Consider the following 16465-nt stretch of genomic DNA (forward strand, 5'->3'; position numbering starts at 1 on the left):
AATCATAATCACGTGACCTGGAGGGCTAATAGTCTTCACAACAAGCGAGGGGTTTGATTTTTGAGGGAAGTTCAAAAGCCACTTGTTACAAGTTCAAAAAATTGTTAACTCCTATTCCCCTTTTTTCTTAGATGTTGTGCATTGTAAAGACACAGCATAACAAATAAACTCAGTAAAGACCAAAGATATGTACCATTTTACACGTTTATTAGTGACATTAAAGTAATATAACTGTAGACTGGTTGAAATTTCCGTTATTTCCCTTATTCCAGTCTTTATGCAACACTCAAAGTGCTTTCTTAGTACAAGAAGACTCGTTCACCCATTCACACAAGTGCCTTTTTTCTATGGTGAGCTCTTTTAACCTATCATTCAAACACTCACACTCTAGTTTCAGTGTCTTTCTTGAGGATGCTTTGGGACAGGAGGAGAATGGAACCACCACCCTTCTTATTAATAGACAACTTACTTAACTCTTGGACTACAGATGCCACAGCCACATGAATTCTGGATCAAATTTCAAAATGCAGCACTGTTCTTTACTAACAGGGCTTTAACGTAGCCTACATAAAGAGTACTACATGAATAAAGAGATGCTAAAATGGGTGAAGGTAATACAAATAGCACTGTGGTTTCTGATTCTAACAGCTTATTACCCCATTTTCATTTCAACAGCAAAAATCTTGATGAGTTCATATTTATTAAATATGATAATATACATTTTAATAACTAGAATATCCACGTTCCCAGAAAGGATGACCCCACCATCTGTAATAATGATTAGCTAAGCCACAGGAGTGCTGGCATATTAGAGATGAAATCATAAGCCCTTAAGATGCAATGAAGGATCGTTTTGCACAATAACAAATCTGGGAAACGGATACAGGTCTCTGTTTGCTTATAAATGCCTTGGCTGTAATAATTAGTTATTGAATATTTTATGACTCACATTTGTTGACATTTATTTAACTGTTCATTATAAGTACTGAAACTGACAGCGAAAGGCATAGATGCAAAGGCAGATGGAGAGGGTGAACAAAGAGGAAAATAAAATGATGAAAAGAAAGAGAAGACAGTGAGCCAGGAGAGTGAAATGCTTATGAGTAATGGCCTTCATTATCAAGGAGCCAGACAGAAGGGAAATGGAATGATCGCTCCCATCATCCCTGCTTGCTCTCCTTTTCCTCCCTTGCTCTTCTCGCTCTGTTTGTTGGCCATCCAGACTGTATCTCCTCTGGCCAGTTCTCTCTCGTCGCCGTTCCCCCCTTTTACGACCTCCCTCCTCCTCCCGAGACCTACTTCTGTCCAGCTGGAGGAGGTCCCTCATTTGTTACATACAGAAGAGGAGGGGGGGGGGGGGGGGGGGGGAAGGGGGGGGGGGAAGGGAGCTGGAGTTGGCGAGGAGGCATATGCAAAGTGGAGACTGTATATAGAGCGCAAGTGTAAGGAGAAATTCAGGATGGAGAGGAGGAAGAAAGAGACAGAAAGGCGGAAAATAGTATACTGTAAATGCAATCATACACTGCAGTTAGCAAGAAGAGTATTTAAATCCCTAAGTGTGGTAAACGCAGCAAACAGATGTGTAGCTACAGACCATAGATGTGAAAAAGTAAAACAGTTGTCTCTGGACTTTTTTGGACACATTTGGTTCTCTTTTTTACAGCACCCAGAAAAAATGGATTTTTGATACACCTCATCCATTAAAAAAGATATTAATACATGTGGTTTCCCTCTGAGGAAAAACTAAGAACTGCAAAGACGGCTACTTGTCCATGACATTTATTTAAACTTCCGACCATTCTTTCATGCAAAACTACTTCAGATATCTTGCATGTACTGTGCATTTAAAATCCCTCTATAACATATCATTGAGATTTAGACTTTGCCCTTTTTTCACTAAATCCTTACATAACCCTCCATTGCTTCTGTTTGAGCAAGTCTTTGGTGAACATGTTTATTGTTAAACTGTAGTGTTGCTCTAATGTTTTTTTTTTTGTTTTTTTTAACACACAAGCTTTTTCCTGGCACAGTGTCCATGCAGATTAAATTTGTGCTGTCTCTTTGTTAGACACCTGTACTTTGACAACAAAAGCTATGTCTAGTGGCAGATTTATACCTTTTCCTCCACTTATCCAAATCAGGATTGCAGTGGGACTGGAGCTTATCCTGGCTGTCATGCAGGGGGTGCAAGTTGGACAGGGCGAACACGGGGAGACAGAAAAGCATTCACACCTACGGCCAATTTAAAATCACCAATTAGTCTAACAAGCATATGTTTGGACTGTGGGAGGAGGCTGGGATACCCGGAGAGAATGCACAGGGAAAGCATGCAGACTCTGCACAGACTCAGTGTAGGGGAGGAGCCAAGCCTGCTGGTAGATTAACACCAGAACCTTCTTCCTGTGACGAAACAGCGCTAATCAGGCTCAGATCTTGCTAAGAAAATTGGACAAGTTTTGCTCTCGGGACAAAGTTTCCAGGGTGACCAATCTTGGATAGTTGTTTGAAGTCTTGTATGTTAATCTCAAATAACTACTGAATAATTTGAATATTCCTTACCGGACTCATAGGAATTCTGTTTACATCTTGATATGATGACTCCCCAAAGAATCTCTAATCATTGGCACCTGGAATCTGATTTAAATTTTATGAATTTGAAAGTATAACAAATATAAGAGTGTCCTCAGTTTCTTCCATATAACTAATCTGTTCTTTAAGATTTGCTTGAATTATGAAACAAAGTGTAAATTTAATGCATCACTTGTTTCAGAACATTGCTTTTAACAAACAGCCATTGTTTCAAAGAAATGTTGTTCATTCAAATATGGGATATGTTCACCTTTTTTTCAAGTTGTATCAGCCTTTTAATGTAACTGTGTTAGTAGCCTAAAATGTACTACTGTTCTTTTAATCTATAATTTATTTTTATGACTTCATCTTTCAGAAACTGCCACAAGGGCACATAATAAATTCTAATAACTGAGTATGCTATTAGGTGCATTAATTTATTCAGCAACACAAGTTCTGTCTCTATCTGTTCATCATTTTTTGCATAATTTTTTCTTACCCACCCCATACTCTGACTTTCTCTCTCCACTTCTCTATTGATCCTTCTGTTTGTATCCTCGCACAGCATTTGTCCTCCCAGCGTACTTTGTTCTATCATGTCTCTGATCTCCCCACTTCTACTAGCTTCTCACAAATTTTATCCACCCTCCCTTCCCCCTCCTTCTCACATGTTCACTCCCTTCTATCTTTTTTCTGCTTTGACTTCTGTGCACTGAGCTACTTTTTGTCCATATTAGTGCCTGGGTTTTGGTGCGCGTGGACTTGCAAGTATCTGTGCGCGTACGTGCATGCCCTGCCTCTCTGTGAAGCCGAATCGGGGGATTAGCTTAAAGTCAAGGGAGCGTGGGGAATCCTTAAAAATCACTCTTTGTGACCGATAACGCCTCTCTTCCGATCACTGCCTGTGTCTCTGCGCAGCCAGACCCTGCCTGAGATTGATCAATGACGTTACGCCAATTAGCAGTAAAACTCTGGAGGTGGGTGTAAGTGAATGAGTGAATCGATGTTTTATAGGATGCATGTCATGTACTGTATAATCTGTACATGACATGCATACTATAAATATATCACCTGCTGCCCCTCTCTGCTCTGCAGCATTTCCTACCGTATCTTTATCTCATCACAGGACAGCAAACACTCAACCCGTGTCCTGTATGCTCTCCCCTCTGACCGAACAGCTCTGTTTCTCTTCCATTTACTGTACAAATCTAAAAGTTGCTGTATTGTCATCATATAATTGCATATTTATCCTCTCTTTCCAATCCGAAAGACCCTGACAGATCCTTTCCCTGATTCCTTCATGTCTCTTCACACTTCTTATCTTTCATTCTTCTAGTAACAGTGAACCCCATCCCTTTTCCAGAGCAGTTTCTGTTGCATCATTTAGCACCCCTGTGTCTCCCACTGCTATATCTAGCCCTTTGCATTTGTGTGTTTGAGTGTGTCACTGTGATTCTGAAAATGTTTCAGAAGCTTTTGTGAGTGTCTACTTGATTGTTCCTGTGCAAGTAACTTTGTGTGAGTGTGCGAACTGTCAACCTCTGTCAGCTTTGTGAAACTGCCTTTGGTTGTCCTCAGGACACTGAGTGCGTAAATGGCTTGCACTCATGCAAATATGAACAGTCTCTCAGTGGGTGGACAAAGAGCCAGATGGGATTTTCACAAAGCTTTCTATTTAGCATGAGTCAAACATGTGTCTTAGGCAGGGCAACACATCACCGAGTGGCAGGACAAGGACAATGCAGTCTACAGTATTTCTGCCTCGATGCAAAGCCACTCGTACTTATCTCTGTGTGTTTCGGTGTGAACCACTAGCCTTCACCATCAGCACTACGCCAGTGCACCCGACGGGCTCCAAAGTTATGCTTTACATTGGGAAACTCACAATGTGGTCTGGTTTACTGGCTGAGCTACATCCCTGCCCTCATCCATAGCCACATGCTGTGGCTAGTGACCGAAAGTATAAGACTGCAATTACAAGCAGCAGAGACTAGGTTCCACTTAAGAGTGTCTAACGTATCCTTTGCTGGTAGAGCAGGTGATCAGAAGGTGCACAGAGCAGAGATGATTCTCCTTCACACTGAAGGAAGCCAATTTAGGTTCGGGCATCTGTCCAAAATGCTTTCTGCCCACCTCCCAGGTGAGCTTGTTTTAATCATGTCCAACTGGGAGGAGATCCTCTGGCACGCCCATAACATGTTTCTTTGTTGGCTTGGGAATGCCACAGTGTTTCCATATAGGAAGAGATGAGCTTTAGTGGACTCAATAGATGGATGAAACTCTCAATGAAAATACTAACATGCTGGTGATAGGGTGGCAAATTGATTGCCATGTCTTTCATCCTGGCTTACTATGTTACTACACTGACATGAACTAATTACCATTGAAAAGAAAGTACAGATGTGGTTGGCCAGAATTTCGATATTTCACAAACCTCATCAGGATTCATACCCTTAGACCATGAATGTCTGAAAAAAGTTTCATGAAATTCATCTGGATCAAGCTGTGAACTGACTGACAGACCAACTGTGGAATCTGTAGAACCATGCCATTATCCTGTCTAAAAACCTAGCACTTTGAAAGGAGCCTATGATGCACATTGTACAAGTAGTTTGCGTGTGCCTTAATTTATTACAGCAGACCACGATAATCTAAGCAATCTCATACATGTTCATACATGATAGAAGTGAGTACGTAATACAGAAACATATGAAACAACATACATTGGTGCTATTGGCGCAAAAGTGAACACTATTATATATGTGAGAATAGGGAATATACTCTTTTGTATCAGCTCAGGTCAGAAACTGTCTTCAATAAGGATAGTGGTAAAAATTTTCACTAAGTGGGTTTTTTTTATTTGCCCACCTAGCATAGCGTGAATAAAAGCCTCATTTCCAGTAACTCACTTGGTCCTGCTTTAGAGAAAGGAGACACAGTGGCTTCTATACCTTCCTAGATTGCATTCATTTTATTCCACCTATTCCCCAGTCTCATCTAAAGGTTCACCCACAAGCTGTGAGTCAGACGGCAAAATGAGCCACCCACAAACCCCTCCCTTCACCCCATCTGTCTATCTAAACAGCCAATTCAGGGATGGCACAGAAGGTACGTCAACTACGCAATAACTAATTATTTGGAAAATCTAGTCAGAAGACAGATCTCTGTAAGCCTAAACTTAATAAGGCAAAGGAGTATATAACCTCTGTTTCAACATATGCTTTTGCTGACTCCTGTTGAGCCAGCTGCTACTGTGTGCAGACAATATCTAACTTGTTTACAATATAAATTGAGCTGTTTTCAGTGCAATTGTCTACCCGTTGCAACCTTTTTAATAATCATTTCTTGGTGTCTTTCCTTTGCTTTCATTTTAATAAAATTAAAAAAACTGGAATATAGTGCACCGTGGTAAAAAAAAGGTTTTTAAAAATTACATTTTTGATATAGTTTTTGCATTGAAAATATTTTAATGCTGAGGGCATCTTTTGTAATAATGGCCCCTTTTGTGCATGCATGAACACCAATAAATATCAAAGATTTCTGTCCTCCCACTCTGCTGTCACTATTTTCTGTCTCCACTGACTGAGTGTTTGGATAGCAGTGCACAATGTGTTATATAAGCTTTGTTAAACAGATCAAGAAATTCCCCAGGTCCCACCTTATACAGAAGACAAGCTGTGTTTCACTTAACTGGCTTCCTCATTACAGCTGATGTGTGCACAACCAGTGTAATGGAGCATAATCTAATCATCCTGAGAGAACTGGATACATAGAAAACAATCGACAGTAAAAACGCACCAATATACACCAGTGCTTAAATGTATAGATGTACGAATGGACTCTGAAACACTTTCTGAATGCGCAGGCACTCATTCTCACACGCACACGTATCAGACAGAGCTGGACGGCTCTCCCATTTGTTGAATAATGCATTAAGAGGCTTGTTGCCACAAGGAAATGATAAGCCTTGCTTCTCATGGTATAGAGGAGGTTTAATTATCCGGTGTCTGTGTAATCACATGGAAACAGCTTCCCACTCGTCTTTCATTAGGCCTTTTATAGCCGTTATAGCTGAGTGGGCACTGTTTTATGAATTATTGAACACATTTTGTCGTGCACATGTACATCTTAAGGCCTCAAGGTTGCAAATTTTCTTCAAACCAGTGGTGAGACAGAGCAAATGTCCTCCGCTAGCCTATCTGGTCTCTTTCATTTGAGGAGTAGGAGAAAGGACAGGAGCTGTTGTGTCATGTGCTGGTTTTGGGTAAACACAGACAGAAAGCCTTAAAATAGATTTTTTTTCTCTCTCTTTGTTTAGACTGTCTCTGGTGCTGGACAGATGGGATTTCATTTTGCACAAAGTGATGTGTGAAAGAAAACGATGCTCCGGTTGCTGTGCTTAAATGATACTGCTAAGAGCCGCCAGACACACATTCTGCATCCATCAATCAGCAGTGAAACAACTTCAATATGTAGTTTTTATACCAGTCAGTTCCGCTAAAGCTTTGCTGAGCATAAAAAAAGGGGGGCCTGAAAAAAAAAAAAAACATGATCTGAGACATTTAGGTCACTATAAATTGCATGCTCCTGGGAGTTTATTTCCTGTGCAGTATGTGCTTGCTTGGACTGTACAAGAATAGTTACATCAGAAGGCAGTTCTCACGCCACTCCTGAATTATATAAGTTTTTCTCTGATGGTATCCACCACAGTCTAAGATGAGGCGAGCCAACATTATGTAAATTAAACAATTAGTCTTCCTCTTTCCCACCAGACTAGATCGCTTTAGGTGAAGCTCCCGTTGCTTGTGCACATTCCTTTATCTTGCTGTATGATACGTTGTGTGGATAGGTTCGCTGCACCACACTCTTCTGCATGAGCTTAGACACTGTTTTGAAATTACATACATTTTTGTGACATATTATTTACTTCCAAGTTACAACAAAATTATACTCAAAGAAAAAGTATTTTTTCCAAAAAATTTTACTAAAGCATTTCATTATAATGTAATGTAATATAACACCATGCAAGTGACATGTAACATTATTTACAGCAAAAATGGACCACAGTTGGCATAGTAAGTAGTAAGAATGCTTTATGTTTAAATGCTTCAATCACACAGGTCTAGAGGCTGGTTAGCGATCATGTAGCAACCACTGGTTGGAGAATACACATTTTTCCTCATGACCAGTGGTTCGAGTGGTTGGTGGCAGTTGCTGTGAATTTGATTGTCAAATCCCTCTTCATGCAAGCCTTTCAGAGACCTGCATGCAAGTGTATTCTGTGACAGATTGGCGAGTGGTTACGAGTGGTTAGCCGTCGCAAAATTGAGTGCACAGGGGTATTTGGTGCTACATCAAAACATCCTTGCAATTGCTTTGATTGCTAGCAGGTTGCTAGGGTCGCCTGTAGCTTGCATGGCAGACATAAACTTGGCTGCAAATACCAGCAAACTACTCATCAAGCACTGATGAATGACTGAAAACTCTGATGCAGTCTGGAAATAAAGGTTTCACTTGAAATGTGTTGGTTGCAGTGGTAGGGTACAACTTTTGCTTTGAAAGCAAACATTCCCTATTTCCAGAGAGTGTCGCACTTTCTCGTGCTTCAGTCGCTCACAGTAAAATGGGGAGTATTTGCAGTATTTCATTCAAACTATATACAACTGTGAGCAAATCAATCGCAAGAAGGTTTTCGGTACAGCACTCTTTTTGCAAACAATCACAAGTGTCAACCAGTTACCTACAGCAACCACTTGGGCATTTCTTTGTGAACAGTGACTGCCGGTCGCTAACCTGTCTCAAGGCATGTGTGACTGAGGAATTGCTATTTTATATCCAAAGAAAGAGAAACTTTAAATTTCTGTATAAAAATGTCATTAAAATGAACTGACAAGAGTAAACTGTAACTGACTGACTGCGCTGACCCTAAGGGTACTGCAAAGTGTGTTGACATAGAGGGGGAGGGATCTTAAATTTGTTTTTCTAAGATGCTAAATTGCCCACTGGCCTTTTTAATTCTGAAAAATAAAAATAAAAATATAAGCAAAAACCCTTCAGAGTTATTCACATGCACTGAAAACACTCCTCCGCATTGCCTTTGGTTTGTGTGTGTGGACATCTTCATACCTGGATGCCCTCTGTGCCGGGCTGCTGCAGTAGTTTGACGGTGCGTGTGTGTGCTGTCTTCTGGCCACGGCCGTCGTGCCAGGTCAGGTTGCTGCCTCCGGCGTGACGCGGCAGCTGGTAACTCAGCTCCTCAGCAGACACCGTGTGCTCCAGGGAGGCACGGCAAAAACTGAAGCTGGACGCCGCTGACAAGAGAGCAAAGAAGAAGAACCAGCAAATGAAACAGAAGGAAACAAGCAGAGGAGAAATAATAGCTACTGATAAGCACTCACTTTGTATTTTCTTTACGAAAGGGGTTTTCATAAGGTCCATGGACTAAGAAACAAGAACATCCAAACCTAACAAAAATAAATGATTGATAATCCTCTAGGAGCTTAACAGGAAGCATTCACCCCAGATTACATGCTGTGTGTTCTGATTCTATAACAGCTACAAACAGATGGCTGTTTTGGTGATGGTGGTGGGCAGCAGTGCAACTACAGTGTGATCTCCAATTATGCTGAGTGCATATTCACAGAGGCACCGCATGATTTCTGGAACTGTGTCTCTCTTTCAGATTAGTCCTTGATTATTTAAATCCTACTTCATGAATATTTTATTTTTTTTCTTTTTCTATCTTTACCCCCGTTCCCTGTCAAGACTAAATGCTTGCTATGAGACACTGAAGCAGACAAGTTGTCAGTGCGGGGTCAGAGTATAGTTCTGTGAAGGCCAAAGGGCATCTTCTACAGTTCACATCAAGTTGAATGAGCTATTTTACTGCGGTTAGTCATCTGTAGCCATGGATTTATTTCAAAGCGTAGACATGCAGTCATTGCTCAGTTTACCTAAGCATTGATTTAATGTGATGTAATGCAAATAATAAGAGGCTAGGCGGCAGGAGGCAGTAGAGGGGTAAAAAGGTCAAGAGGGTGTGTAAACAGAAAGAGAACTGATGACAATTAACTGGTTAACATAGTCATTTTGCGGTAATTAAAAAAAAAAAAGTGATTGATAAGAAACCTGCTTATTAGTGGTAAATGAGAAACCTTGTTTACATGCAACCACTGATATTCTGTAAATCATTTATACACTCATTCTTGATTATTTTGGTTCAAACAAAAATGAAATAATATTTACATTTTGACTGCAAGCTCTTTGCCAGTCGAGTAAGATTTGTTTAATTTCCATTTTGTGGTACACTTATTCAAGTTCTCATGAATGCAAACATCAAATCAGACACTAACATGGTTGCAGCTCGGTGCATTTAGGCAGTGTCAGAATGGGGAAGAAAAGGTGATTTAAGGGACTTTTAACGTGACATAACTGTTTGTAACAGATGTCTGGTCTGAGCATTTAACAAACTGCTGAGCTACTGGGATTTCCCCCCCATCTTTACCATCTCTAGAGTTTCCAATGACTGGTCATAAAAAGAGAAGATATCCAGTGAGCTGCAGTTCTCTGAGTGAAAATGCCTTGTTGATGCCAGAGGTCAGGGGAGAATGGTCAGACTGAGCTGATAGCTAGGCAACAGTAACTCAAATAACCACTTGTTACTACCAGGGTATCCAGAAGAGCATCAGAGAATGCATATGTCAAACTTTGAAGCAGATAGGAATGGACACATACCTGTAGACTGTCAGCTAAGAAAAGGAAAGGCTATAATTCACACACGCTCACCAAAATTGAATAACAATGGAATAATTTTGTCTGGTCAGGTGACTCTCGATTTCTGCTGCAACATTTGGGTGGTGGAGTCAGAATTTGATGCCTGGATAGACTAGAAGAAAGCCAATGACTCAATGGCTCACATGGATCCTAAAATGTCTATAACTATACAAGATCAACATGGTCTTTTGAACAAGTCACCATCAAATGTGGGATATACCAGGATGCTCTGTCACGACTGCTGTTTGGCAAACGGCCTAAAAAACACCCTTAGCCAGATCATCAGCCAGACTGGCTACAGGTACCGAATACAGAATGGAGTAAACATTAACCACCTCCTCTACATGGATAACATCATGTATGTTATAAGTTAAAAACGATATAAATTCTAGGACTAGGATCAACGACATCAAAATGCCATTTAGACTGGAGAAGTGTAGCTGGATCGTAACTAAGAGAGGGAAAGTAGTCTGAACTGAGGGGAATGCACTACCAAAAGGCAACACTGCAGACATCAAGGACAGATACAAGTACCTGAGAATCCCACAGACAAATGTGAAGCACTTGAAAAGAGACCACATCTTTGCTGCAACCACCAAATACCTGCAGGGAATAAGGCAAGTCCTGAAGAATCAGCTGAATGGGAAGGACAAGATCTGGGCAATCAATACCTACATCCTACCACTCACCAGATACCCTGCTGGGATAATCAGCTGGCCAAAGGAGGTGATAGAAGCCACCTACATCAAGAGTTTCACCACAAATGCAGCAATCTGTAACTATAAACTAAGTGGAAGGATGGAGGCCGAGGACTAGCGTGTGTCAGATCCACTATCCAGGATGAGACAACGAACATCCATGACTACATTAGAAAGATGGCCACAAGTGATCACATGCTTAGTACATACCATGAGAAAGAATAGGAGCAACATCAGGACCCATTATGGAAAGACAGGTCCCTGCACTGTACATACCACCGGCAGATAGAAGAAGTGGCTGCAGCACAAGTATGAGCTCTAAGCACAAGCTCGATAGAGGCATCAAACACAACCCCAGGTGCAGGCTGTATAAAAATGTCCCTGAGACAATCCAGCACATAACAGCAAGGTGCAAGATGCTAGGAGGCAGGGCATACATGGAACACAATCAAGCGACTGACATAGTATACAGGAACATCTGTGCTGAGTATGGCCTGCAAGTCCACAAAAGGTCAAAATGGCACACACCCATAGGGTTGTTAAGAATGACCAAGCTAGGGTCTTGTGGGACTTCCAGATACAGACACAACTGGTGATGGCTATTCAACTGGAGACAGTAGTGGTGGACAAACACTTCTACTTCAAACCACAAGTTTTATCTGACTATGTGAAAACCGTTAGTGAGATGGAGACAGACTTGCTGATGATAGAAGTAAAAGTGAAATGTGGAATAATAAATGTTGTATTCATTACTTATTGATCTGAAAGTCTCTTTACAAAAGAAGAACAAAAGCACATGCTTTGAGGGAACAACAACAAAAATGCCATCTTCTGTGAATGATTTCTTAAATTCTTTTCCTCATTCGTCCAAACTGAACTGGGCTGAATCTGATCTTTCTGATGTGTTCATCTATCAGTCTACCAATTTTCTACATTTTTTTCTGTCTTTAAGGGACTTTTGACACTTGGTCATCTTGAAAGAAAGAAAGAAAGAAAGAAAGAAAGAAAGAAAGAAAGAAAGAAAGAAAGAAAGAAAGAAAGAAAGAAAGAAAGAAAGAAAGAAAGAAAGAAAGAAAGAAAGAAAGAAAGAAAGAAAGAAAGAAAGAAAGAAAGAAAGAAAGAAAGTTCATTAACTAACAAAGGATTATAATCTTTCCATTTCCATATTAGAATTAAATAAAGGCCTGCTGAGACCTGCTGTATGACAGCTGAAAATGGTGGGAAACAGCTGGTTGCAGCTCCGAGTCGGGAGGGGACACTTTTTTTTCATCCTACACGTCGGTCGAAGTGAGCAGTGGTGAATACAGAATTCACACAGCCATGATGGGAAGACTAACAAAAGGGGGTAGAGATGAAAAAGAAGAAGAAAGACCTGTCAGGAATCACTGATGTGTAGCCTTTTCTGCTTCTCTCCCTTCGTGTACGGTTTTCTCCCTCTGCACTCTTGTCTTGCACTTCACTCCTGCTTTCCCCATTTCTGTATGCTGCCACTTTTGTGTCTTCTTAAGCAGTATCTTCCTTGTTTCCCATCTTTCTTTTTCTCACTCACTCTCTTTCAGCTTTCTGGTTGTCAGCTCTTTGGGGTTGTCAGGAAAAACCAGGCCCAAACCTGATGTAATTACTGCCAGTCAGGGGGAGGAGACAGGAGGAAGAAACATGGGAAGCTAAGTGCCTCACAACCCTAAAGACCTGCCAATCTCACAAAAAGAGGCAAGAGAAAGTGCACAAGCAAGAGCAAGACAGAAAACAAAGTGAGGCGGGAGAGCCAAGCTGCAAATTAGCATCAGATTCATGCAAACCGATCAAACTTTATAAAGGTGAAAGAGCTCCAGAAGAAGGCAGGGAGACACATTAATAGACCACAGAACAACTTAATTTTACAAGCTGTTAAAGAGCAAGCTTTCAAGGTATAAGATGTAGCAGACATCACTTTTAACAGGATCGTGACTTCCCTCTGCCACTGAAATCCCACCTTTGCCACATTGCCAGGCCTCACCATTTCCGTTACGTACAAATGAAGACAAACTGCTCATTCTGTGGTTTAATGGACTTTGTAGGCTCTCCCTCCTGGGACAGGATACTGCAGAGAATTTAAGATGAGGCAAAGATGATTAAATATCCATACCTTTCAACTGACATCGCTTTTGAAATGACATTGCACCATATCCCTCTACTGCTTGCTTTTAGGGACGCAAAGCTTTAAGACCATGCACGTGCACTATCATCTATCTGTGTTAAAGCCCTTCAGATCTTTATGATCTGGGGTGATTACCACCCTTACCATTAAAAAAAAGGTGTTATCAGTAACCTTTACTTGTCTGTCTCAGCTTGAATTTGATCTGACTCGACAACCGCACTATCTCCACTGTCCTATTTGTCACTATCTGGTGTTGCATTATCTCTCGCTGCCCTTGCTGGTGACTTTTTTTCACTTCCAGCCGAGGGAGTGTTGAGAAGACAACTAATGATGGAGGGTGGATGGTGGGAGGCAGAATGGAAAGACAAAAGCAAGATATGTGTCTTGTGGGTAGCTGAAAAAGAAGATATACAGTGATGGAGTGTAATTTAAGTCTGTACCTCCAGCTTCACATACTGAGAAAAAAGGTATGTGTATAGTGAAGGTGCCAAAATCAAGGGCAAAGTGTCGGACAGGTGTGTGCGTCTGTTGTGTATGTGTGTGTGTAGAGGACAGGTAGGTCAATATGACTCAGCCCAGTGAAGTGTAACCTCATATCACCTCCTCTTGACGGAGCAGCATATCTGCTGTGAGAGTGGCTGCTAACTCTCAGAGGTATTTCCTTTTGAAAAGGTAATTAAGCTGTTAGGTACAGCACCCAGGAAGGTCGTTCCAAGCCAAATCCCTCAGTAGATTAACATGGCGTCACCGAACATTGCTCATTTGACTCTAAAAAAGAGCATCTAAATGAGTCCATGTAGACTCTTTTGCTGTGTAGGCTTTTTGTTGAAGTTTGATTTCTGCATAACCTTGGCTTCAACTTTAGGATGCATCTGAATATGTGTTTGCTTCATCCTTATGCATGGAGGATGAGGCAAGTGATCCGGTTATCCACCTTATTTCAGGCATCACAGAGACGGTGCCACGGTGTATTTGAGCAGCATGATATTGGCATCGAGTACCTCCCCACCAAACACCTTTTAGTCAACTCTAAGATAAAATTTCTATTTGCAGTCCAAGTTTTATATAAAAGAGGAAAGGAAAAAAAAATCACAGTTACCCTCATTTCTCTGTAATCTTCAAGCGGGTGAAACTCTATCACACAGTGATTTCATGCCTGTATAACACATTAAACTTGGACTCCTAAATACAGCATTCAGCAGACCAATGCTGCCAACACGTTTACCGATGATCCCAATTTGCTGGTCCTATAGCATGTTAGAGGTAAAGCATGGGGCTATTTACATCTCATCCATTCCACCAGACCCAGTTTTAACCCCAGGAATGAGCCATGAAATTACTTCATTTGAACGAGCAGGAGGGGGGGGGAGAAGAAGAATCTGGTCGCAGCTTTAAAAATAAATATAAAACCCAGGACCCCAGGGTTTTTCCCATGATGCACTGCAGTCTATTATCCGCTGTGACACGAGACATTGTCACAGAGGCTAGGGCTGAGGTTTACTTTTCACAAGCGATCAGTGTCAGGGGAACACACAAACAGAGAATTGGTAGTAAACAATGGACATCCACGACACAGGCTCCAAGTCCCGTCATCAACTCTGATCAGGGCAGACGAGAGAAATGCCAACTTAATCTGTGTGTCTGATTGTGGGTGTTAGTAAATGCCAGCATACTCACACATACATACATTAATGGGCCTCACAATGCCAGGATGCATACTCATATATTCACACATCTGTACAATCCCCTGTCTGTATTTGTTTAAGCCAGAGGATCTGAGTCAAGCTGCAGAGAGGCTGTATATATGAGGCTGGATTCTGGATTCAAACTGCAGGGCAGTTATGGCTTACAGTGCACAGTGCAGCTAAGAACGCAGCTGGAGTTGCCATTTCTGTTATGATTTTGCCAGTGAGAGCTTGCACTACCCTGAGAGCACCTAACAGAGAATAACAAAAGCTGGTATAGGAAATGCCAGGCCAACCTTGGTCTCCTCTTTGCAAGCAGTGGTGTGAGAGAGAAAAAAAAAGCTCTGTAATGGTCCCGCATTAAGGACAAAATGACTTTTATTCTCTAACTCTAGCCACCACCACACTCTCACAGAGACAGACAGAACTATTGATTATCCATCACTGTTTCAGAGAACATACAATTACAGATCACTTTAGATAAAACAGGCACAGACACAGACCACCTAACTCCTCCAATCGAGGTCACTGGCTGTCATATCCACTCCTGTTCAAAGGAACTTCCTACATGTTTCACACAAGAGGAAGAAAACGAAGGACTACTAGGAAGAGGAGACAGGATATAAGGGTCTGACACGGTCATGCTCTCTTAAGTGGATGACGAAAAGTAACCCAGAGTATAGGGAGAAATAGAACGTCAGGGAACTAGGCGAAATGGCAATTTACAAATGAAAGAGAATAGATGGAAAATGAAGCTTTAGAGAAGAGCATTAAAATTAATTGCACCAGGAAACGAAGGGGGGGCAAAGAATGAAGGTGTGAACTGCTAAGAAGATGAGTTTGTGGAGATCATGCATGTCTATTGTTTTCTCCCCTTCACAGCCAAGCTCCTGTATGATGACATGGGAGGACAGATTAGATCTCACTGACAATCAATAATCCAGAGTGAATGTCAGAGGCAGGATGAGGAAGGACAAGGGGGAGGAGATGAGCTTGAATAATAGAATTTGAGTTGTGACCAGGGCTGAGCAAACCAGGGAACAGACAAGATGCTTTGTTATAAACAATTTTATAGTAACTACACCCTGAAATGAAACTTAAAACTTGACTTTGGCAATGCATAACTATTCTGGTACCCGTGTGTTTCATTGCAAAGTGATGAAAGGAGCAAAAAACAGCAGCCTGAAAACAAGGATGCTGCATAACGTCAAAACTAGCTCAACACTCAACACAAATGTGTATGAATTTGTTTTCTGTGTATAAAGAAATGTAGTTAAAATCATCAAACTGCCTATTTTGAATCTTTAATTCTTTTACTGTTTTCACATTGTTGCAAACTCAGGTCTCTTAATTGTTTCTGGTTAAAAATCTTTGCTGTGCCATCATCACCGCCTCCACCTTCAAATGTGGAAACACTCATGTGTTGTTTCTGTAAACACACCTTTATTATTGCTTTGAGAGTACATTAGGGCTACCACGATTAGTCGACTAGTCACGATTACGTCGACTATCAAAATCGTCGACGACTGATTTAATAGTCGACGCGTCGTTTGAAGCTTTGTAAGATCACAAAAGACGCAGGAATGAGTAGTAGGATTTAAGAG

The 16465-nt window shown here is 41.2% G+C and overlaps 1 protein-coding gene across 3 annotated transcripts in view; it reads right to left on the reverse strand.

Annotated features, from left to right (window-relative positions):
• The window catches only part of samd10b (sterile alpha motif domain containing 10b), a 61835-nt gene that overhangs the window by 23377 nt on the left and 21993 nt on the right, over window positions 1-16465 (reverse strand). For 2 of the 3 annotated variants that reach the window (XM_026153894.1, XM_026153892.1), the window contains exon 2: window positions 8695-8879. In XM_026153894.1, coding sequence (XP_026009679.1) covers window positions 8695-8879 — 185 coding nt within the window. Of the gene's footprint in view, window positions 1-8694; window positions 8880-8966; window positions 9326-16465 lie in introns of those variants that run through there. The other variant, XM_026153893.1, reaches the window with a different exon arrangement.

Source organism: Astatotilapia calliptera, chromosome 20 (genome assembly GCF_900246225.1).
Source record: "Astatotilapia calliptera chromosome 20, fAstCal1.2, whole genome shotgun sequence".
Lineage (NCBI taxonomy): Eukaryota > Metazoa > Chordata > Actinopteri > Cichliformes > Cichlidae > Astatotilapia > Astatotilapia calliptera.